General features: G+C 39.2%; 1 protein-coding gene across 2 annotated transcripts in view; it reads right to left on the bottom strand.

Moving 5' to 3' along the window:
* The window catches only part of LOC107748866 (xylosyltransferase 2-like), a 36,180-nt gene that overhangs the window by 11,677 nt on the left and 15,476 nt on the right, over positions 1–9,027 (bottom strand). For both annotated transcript variants that reach the window (XM_016563853.1, XM_016563854.1), the window contains exons 2-3: positions 2,548–3,070; positions 1,779–1,954 (exon numbers count right to left, since the gene is read on the bottom strand). In XM_016563853.1, coding sequence (XP_016419339.1) covers positions 1,779–1,954; positions 2,548–3,070 — 699 coding nt within the window. The remainder of the gene's footprint in view (positions 1–1,778; positions 1,955–2,547; positions 3,071–9,027) is intronic.

Here is a 9,027-nt window from a genome sequence, read left to right as displayed (position 1 = left end):
GGTGCAGAAATGTAATAATTAAGTGTAAAATAACACAATAGTGCTCACTGCACAAGTTAAATACAGATTAATCTTTGTTAGAGCTGTGGTGTTATTTGATTAGCAGACAGAAACGGGTATTTATTGGCTGCTGTCTCTTTAAGACTAAATGCACGGACCTAATACTGACACACATCAGGTTTTTTTCTCAGCTGTTTACGTTCACTTAAGACATAACCGACTGCGTTTACTAGAATACTTGCCAAAACGGGTATTTTAACATAACTTTGTGTGTATGTGAAAGAGGAATCAATTCGCTGTTCACGTGGTGTCTCTCTCTCTGCGTGTGTGCGGCAGCGGCTGAGCGCACAGAAAACAGCGCGCCAGTTAAAATTGCTTGAATGTGTAAACTGGCAAGACAAAACATGTGCAAATTATAAACTTTAACTCTATGATGGTTAAACTTAACCGTTAATCCGCGAATCACATGCGTGCCGAACCGTGCCGCCTGATCCGTATGGATCACGGATCATCTACGACTTTTTAAAACTAAAACAAAAGATGGATTCATTGTTATTTTTAATTAAAAAGTACAACAACAATAAAAAGTAAGATACAATCACAAACTAGCTTACAAAACGTTTATTAACAAAAATGAATAAGATGAGGCATGGCATATACACCATGCTGTAGGCTATTATATGCCGATTAATAAATTACAGAACATTTAGCAAGCACTGAGGAGTCAAATAAAAAAATAAAAGAGAGCCTCCATAGCGTAACGTGAGGTAAACAGCAAAGACAACAAGCTTTTCAAAATGAAAAAAAAAAAGAAAAGTAAAACTAAAACGTTTTTTTCCTCCCACAAGAATACCAACATGTTCACCTTCTCTGGTTTAAGAAGCGGTCTTTTACTTTACTTCAGCTTGAAAACCATCTATCATTTCCTCAATATTCGCGTAATTTTTGCTGCGCACTGCACGCACCTTTGCACTCCTGCTGACGCGGCGAGTAGGCTCTCTAAGCGTTGCGCAGTTCAAACGAGTAGCGCGGTTTCATTATGCTTTCAGTTTCGTTTGCCGTTTGATGTTTCTCATATGCAACAGAAATGGCAGCGCTTATGAGTTGAACAACACGGTGGTCGCGCCAGTGCGACCACACACAAAATTTAGTCGCACAGGCAGAAAAAATGGTCGCAGTCTGGAGTCCTGTTCATGAGGCTGTTCTTATGGCTCGTTTCCACTGAGCGGTATGGTTTAGTACAGTACAGTACGATTCGGGATTGTACACCCTGATCCGTCTTGCGTTTCCACCACCAACAGTACCCTTATAGGCGTGGTCTATGCCGGAAAGTAGCGACGTCATTCTCGCGCAAGAAGTGTGTATGTGTGTAAAAATATAAAAGTCTAAAATACACCGTTATAATTTTTGTGTTTGCGCACTCTGATGTAAACAAGCCCAACACACATGAGCAGCATGGCGGAGCGAGTGAATGAGACGCTTCATTCCCGTTGTAGCATGCGCAAGTGACGATTCTCTGTCAACCAATCAACGTTCTGCAGTGAGTCTAGCTCCACCATTTAGGTACTGGACTATTGTGCTAGGTACCCCAACAGAAGGGTCCCAAAAAAAGGTACGGTATAGTTCGCTATTTTGGTACAATTCAGACTTCAAAACAACTTCAGACAACGGAAAAGGAAATAATTGCGTACTGTATTGTACTGAACCGTACCGCTCGGTGTAAACGAGCCATTAGATACTCATACAAATTCTGAGCAAAATTTTGTTTTCTAACTTACCTTGTCCACATGGATGTAATAAAAGTGGTCTTTGTGATAGATGGCTTTGAGAAGACGTTTCAACTGTCGGACTGCTCGTCCATGAACCACCAGCATAAAAACCACCCTGACTGGGTTCTCTACCTTGGAGAGGTCGGTGTCGGCAAAATCTGTATGCTGGATGGCACTGGAGATCACTAAAGACGGACAGGGAGAAAACAAACTCTACATGTCTATTAACTTTCAAGCATGACTGGATGTGGATATTAGGGGTGCGACGATAAATTGATTCGTGGATCGATTCTGCGATTTTCGTGAATGCATCACAATTCTCTCTTGAATCGATTCTGAGCTTAGTTTTTAACAGCAGATGGCGCTCTAGGCTAGTTTTGAACCGCACACTTAAATGCTCACGAAGAAGAGCACTTGTGTGTTCGGCTGAGTAATGTAAGTGGTTAAATGTACTTGACCCTAATTTATTAATGTAAACATTAATAGATTCATTAATTAATGTAAACATAGCCCACTGTGAACACTCTTGTAATTCGCTTCAACCTTTTCAAACTTTATGAATGATTATTTTAGGTTTAAGTGGTGTGTGTGTAAGGAAGTGGAAGCAAGCAGAGTACGGCTGTTTCTAAAGTACACAGCGCCATCTGCTGTTAAAAACTAAGCTCAGAATCGATTCAAGAGAGAATCGCGATGCATTTGTGAAAATTGCAGAATCGATCCATGAATCGATTTATCGTCGCACCCCTAGTGGATATGATGGTTGAAGGAATGCATTTACCATGCTGTGGGCAAAACTGAGGCAGAGACTGAGGCATGAGGTGTCCCGCTTGGTGCTGGCATACGATGTTGGCGATCTCCTGTCTGCACTGCCGCGAACCCGCACGGTGGAGGGCAGACAGGGCGTCCTTGCCCGAGATCTCACATTTGGGCACAAAGTCACTGCTCGGGACTTGAGGAGCACCCTCAACGCTGCCAGGCTCTCCTGGTGCTACTAGATGGATTTTGGCCATTTCCCCTGCCTTGATCTCGCTGAAGTTACGGCTGCTCGAGGGATCATAATGGGCGGCTTTTTCAACCGCCACTCCATCTACCAGCCCGCCAAGACTCTTGTCCTTCAAAGAGGGCTTGTTTCTCCGTCTAGACCCCCTTCTGACGATGGTGGTGACAGCAGGCTGCTCCTGGCGCAGCCTCGACTGGCCATGATTCGCCCCAGACAGGGCGTTTTGCCTCTCAATAGCCACAGGGTCCATCTTCTGCTCCTGTCCATTGTGGTCGGGCAACTTCGACCTCCTGTGTTTCCGCTGAGAAGGAAACAGAGTAAATAAATCAGAGGTGTTATACCGAATCCCTCCACATCAGTGCAAATGAGAAAATAGGATCAAACTTTATTCTCAAAGGAGGAAGTCTGTTTTAGAACAGACGGATGATTTCACACTCTGAGAACAAACTTGCTGACGTTTCTGGGAGCCCAGAGGCACAACATGTTTGCCTTGTTTCTCATTTGTTGTTTCCCTGGCTCCAGTTGTGGCTATTTTTAGCATTGTTTAGTGGCGGGAATCAGAGGAAGCAGAGATCCGTAAATGAGGATAGTGACTCACAGAAGGAGGTTTGGGTGAGAGCTCGGCCAACACAGAAAAACACTCAGTGCCATTATCTTACAGCACTAACAGCAGCATATTTTAGGGGCATTAAGATTTACTGCATTAAGCAAGAGTTAGGTGTTTCACTGTGGGAAATCATCAGCTGAGGTGCAAAGCTCTTGTGTGATGAGAGCCTAATCTGGGCACTGACACGTCAGCATTTTAAACAGTGTGCTCCTTGATGTATTAAACCGTTTCACATATGCTATAAAGGTCCATTAAAATGATCCTAGAATTTACTGTATATAGTGAGCATTTCCTGGTGGTTATGTGGTGTACTCAATTTATAAACAAAATCTCTAATTGCATCATCACTAAAAATGTTCACAACTCTTCATTATTCATATATAATATATTTTACTAAAAATAATTGCAGGTAAATATTAGGGCGGTTATTGGTCTCCGGTAACAATTTTAATCAATCTTGATTTTAATGAACTGATATTGATTCTTAAATCGCAAGATCGATCTTTTAGTCTATGCTGTTTTCAGTTGATGCATGAACAAAACTTCACAAAACATTATTTGTGCACGCCTCCAATCCCATAATCGAATCGAGCATGTTTCTTTGTTACTTTTGATATGAAACAAAGTTTCAGCTTTCAAATTCGGTAACACTTTATTTCGATAGTCCACTTTAGACATTCTATTAACAGTAAGTAACTTTGCAACTACATGTCAACTAGCAGTTAGTAGAGTATTAGTAGACTGTCTGCTTAATATCTTCTAACACTTTCTTTGTCAACTTATTCTACTAACCCTAAACCTACCCTAACAGTCTACTCAGAGTTAGTAGACATGTAGTTGCAAATTAATGAGAATTAGTTGACATGTAGTTGACATGTAGTTACAAAGTTACTTATAGTTAATAAAATGTCTAAAGTGGACTATCGAAATAAAGTGTAACCTCAAATTCTGTTCAAATTTACAAGAAATTCAAACAATAAACGTAGTTTTGGCGTTTTTAATTTGGCATGTCAGATCGCTGTAGCTGCCTTAGTTTAAGCGGCACGTCAACCGATATTCTACTACAAGTTACAGTACAAAAAACATGAATGAACATCAGAAGGTGTTGAAAGAAACAGTACAATTTACTGAAATGTATCGTGTCAGGTAATCGCTCAGTGTTTCAACCATGTAAAGATGCCAATAAAACTTGAGAATAATATTTTATATTTACCTCAGGAATATCATTCAATGTCTACAGCTCACTATGTACTAAAAATGAACTCTAGAGGAGCAATTTGCTAAATATTTGTACTATAAATGTTTATTTTTCAACAACAATTTGACGTAGAAACAATTATATCATCAGAAATTTGACAAAAATATACTTGCAATATGTGCAATATAAATGTTTGTATACAATTTAGATTTAAATTGAGTGTTAAATGTATCTAAAAATAAACTGCAATTTCATAGTTTAGGCTCTGTTGTTCATTTTAATCTGTAATATTACAGTAAAGCACCAAGTGAGAATGTTAGCTGTATAGTTTACGGTTTAAGAAAAATGCAAAAGTACCTTAAATATTTCCAAATGAATCATATGGAATTGAAAGCTGGAGAATCATAATCGAATCAAAATTAAAACTGCATCAATACCCAGCCGTAGTAAATATTGCTGTTTATTACAATGTATTGATATAAATATAAATGAAATTAATTAAATTACAATCACTTTTCCTTGTGTTATATTTGATGTCCTAACTATTTTAAATCTATATGCCTACAATAGTTTGCTTGGTTGTTGGTTCAAAGCAAATACAGAAGACTGAGATATATGTGGGTCAAAAACGAGACGTCATCAAATTAAAATTTACAGAACTGATTTTATATACATAAAAAGCATACTGAATGCAAGTGTCTACTTTAATGTTTCAAATAACTTTTGTAAAAAGTCAAAATATGGGTGAAATAATGTTCCAACCTCATACAGCTTAAAAGATACATTTATGTAAAAATGAAAAATCAATTATTCTGACCTGTACGCATTCAAATATATATATATAAAAAAATAAGTGACCATTCTACATTTTATTATATTTTAAATGGTTAAAAACATCTTGCTGACAAATGGGTAAAATTATTGATAGTGTCAAAGATTGGTAAAGATTTAAAATGAAACTTAATTCATTTTGTGGGGGGGGGGTCTGTGATTCTTAAATAGTCTCTTAAAGTCATCTAATGATTCTTGTTCTAAATATGCCCGACAATATTTTTTTTTGGCATATGAACTATTGTTACACTTAATAACATTTTAGTGGGTGTCTTCTGTAAATCATGGGGGAAAAATGCATGATAGCCATTCATTTTTGTTCAGAAAAAAAAATAAAAAATACAGGACACATTCTAATTTTCAGAGAATTTTTTTTAAAGCTGTATTAAACTTATTTTGTTTTGATGCTTGAAACCCCCTTTTCGTCTTTGACACGTACAATCTCAGATGTGGTAGAACAAAGTTGACAACGTACTGATGTTTAAGTTGTTACTATGGCAGCTGATGTACACTTACCAGACACAATCTGAACAAACATATTTCATCACATGCAGAATGACAGTGTGAACAATGAGTCCTCAACACTGGTGCGCGCGGAGCGAACCAAACCTAAGAACAGCATGAGAAAAGCCTTATCAGCACACCTGCCAGTGATACTCCAGTGCTGAGCACAAACAAAATGGCTTGAGGCATGTGGCCACGTGGCCTTCCATTTTCACACAATCCCAAACAAGTCCATTATGCTACATATTTCCTCAGCAAACCCAGATGAGCTCATGACTGCACACACCTCAGTGTAATGCTCAACACGAGTCCCATGATAACGTGAAAATAAGATCAGAGCAAGCACAGCTTTTACGGTTAAAGGGGTCATATGACGTTGCTAAAAAAAACAAACATTATTTTGTGTATTTGGTGTAATGCAATGTGTTTATGCAGTTTATGTGTTTTTTAAGGTTCAAAAAACACATTATTTTCCACATACTGTACATTGTTGCTCCTCTATGCCCCGCCTTTCTGAAACGCGTCGATTTTTACAAAGCTCATCGGTCTGAAAAGCGAGGTGTGCTCTGATTGGCCAGCTATCCAGTACCGTCGTTGCAATAGTAATCCTGCTCAGTATGAGAGGAACAGCAGGTTCAGACATCGTGTGCTTGGCTGAGGAGCCACTAGTGCGAAGCTACCATCTGTGGGATTATGACTGAACGCCTCTAAGTCAGAATCCCGCCTAAACGTAACGATACCGCAGCGCCGCGGGACTTTGATTGGCCTGGGATAGCCGGTCGACCCCCCGGGGCCGGCCGGTGTGGAGAGCCGTTCGTGAAGTAGTTTTGCTTTCACAACGAAACACACAGCGCCTTCACGACATGGCGGCGGCGGCGACAACAATACTACAGCGAGAATCAAAGTTACGCCTTCTTTCTTTGCGTGAACATTTGGGCGGTGTTATGCAAATCTTCCCACACAGTGACGTAGACATGTGGGGGCGTGCTTAAACGAGCCGTTTTAGGAGGGTGTGGACGAGTCTTAACTTTTATATAGAATATCTCTTTGGGTATGAGACTTTAGTCTTTGCAACTTTAGGGATCATATCTATGCACGAACAGCTTGTAACACTCCAAAGAGAAAGGAAAACTTGAAATGGCATCATATGACCCATTTAAGGTTCTTACACACAGAGTCCGAAATTTTTGCACGTTAAAAAATAAATATGACCTCACGTATTTATTTTTTAACGTGCAAAAATGTCGTACGAGAATTTCGGACTCCGTATGCAAGGACATTAACAGTAAGAGCTGTGCTTGCTCTGATCTTATTTTCACGTTGGAGAAAGTAACGCGCGAAAATAACGTGAAACAGCACAAAATTTGTCTAGTGCACACATATTCGACGTTGTTTCTAAGTGATTTTTTTTCCATTTCATGCATACCAAGAAATGTAATCGTTCAAGTAACTGTGTACCAGAAGGAAAGTCCTGTATTGGTTCCGTTTGGTAACGGTTGTTGCTATCACACAACCCTCAACATTGCAAGTAGAGTAAATCACTCAATTATGCTACTAAATTTGGTGCTAGGTGACAAAATAATGTCTGTATTTAGCCATTGGCTAATACGTTATGGTTGTACTTATTGTCCGCACATTGAGAAAAAAAAAATCTATCTCTGTTCCATACCTGCAAATAATGTATAGTCCTACAAGGCTATTATTATCAGAGCATGTGTGCAGAGCATAGCGTCACGAGAGGGTAGCGTCATTTTACCAGCGTCGCCTAGTACAGCTGTACTACACCATGTTACAGCACAGTAGCACTACTGCAATCAGGAGCAAGTATACTACATAGAAATTTCCTTTTGGCACGTTATTTGAGCGGACTTTGCTTTTCCTTTAAGCATGAGCGATACACGAGTAGAGCGTTCACATGGGCCGTGAGCAACTCAACGGAACGCACATTCATAGAGCGGAATATTGAGCAAAGCATCACACCGTGCAGTGACGACGGCGGGAGAGTGAAACCTGTGCGCTGAACAATGCTGGGCAATACGGCGTGCCATATATTTTCGTCCGTTTTTTTCTCTTTCAGCCAAAAGTTAATGCATTAACTAACGTTTACTGATGAGACTTTATTGTAAAGTGTTACCTATTGTTCTTTAGAATTCATTTGCACTTTAATATACAAAATGTATAGAGTTCTTTTTGTTCTTAAAAAAAAAACAATTATACATTTTATAACAACATTTTTTGCACAGTACCACCTAATAGACTTTTTTCTTTCTCAACATTCACCTCGCACCTGTGCTTGTTGTACCTGTGCTTGCTGTATATTGGGCTGCACACAGATGGTGCCCGTGGACACATAATGACGAAAACTGCGTTACATGGACAGTCACGAAATGTGGGCGAAGTATACTTTGGGCTGTAGAGACAAGCTTCTAACATTTACACACACATTCTTCTTTTGGCAAACAAACAAACGAAAAAAAACAAAAAAAACATCCAGTCCTGTGGTAAGACAAAAAAAGCTAACCACAACTTCGCATGGCATGCCGATGTGGTGCTGGAAGTATGTAATGGGAGAGGGAGGAATAACAAGCAATTCCCAGCACTTTGTGCTATAGGCACATTACACAGCAAGTCTGGGTCTATGCCACACATCTGCTGCTGCCCACACACAAAAACAATGGACTGCGGGAAGAGGAGAGCCAGCCAGTGACCAGCAGCCCTAGACCAGTGTCAGAACATACAGCACCAGTGGGCCTCATTATCAGGAGCTGTTTGGACTTTCAAGCTCAGTCGTTTCAAAGCGAACCAACAGCTTTGTTTCGAAACATAGTGAGTTGCCTATCTAGGCAGTATCGACTCGTTCAGAAAGCTGAAGGCCGTTTCACAAGGCAGTATTGTGGAGAAGACAATCCCAGAATACACTGCAGTGAGCTCAGTGAAATAAATTATTAACGGACAGAGTATAAAAATAATTACAAATATGATACATATAGCTTTTATTTATATATATATATATATATATATATATATATATATATATTATTTATATTAATTTACATTATCTAATTTAGATTCATATACTTTTTAAAATATGTTGTTTTAATTCTTTATTTAATTCTTT

Source organism: Sinocyclocheilus rhinocerous, unplaced genomic scaffold, assembly GCF_001515625.1.
Source record: "Sinocyclocheilus rhinocerous isolate Xijiao unplaced genomic scaffold, SAMN03320098_v1.1 scaffold350, whole genome shotgun sequence".
NCBI classification, from domain to species: domain Eukaryota; kingdom Metazoa; phylum Chordata; class Actinopteri; order Cypriniformes; family Cyprinidae; genus Sinocyclocheilus; species Sinocyclocheilus rhinocerous.
The sequence above is the reverse complement of the archived record's forward strand: the minus strand, read 5'-3'. Positions and strand labels throughout refer to the sequence as shown.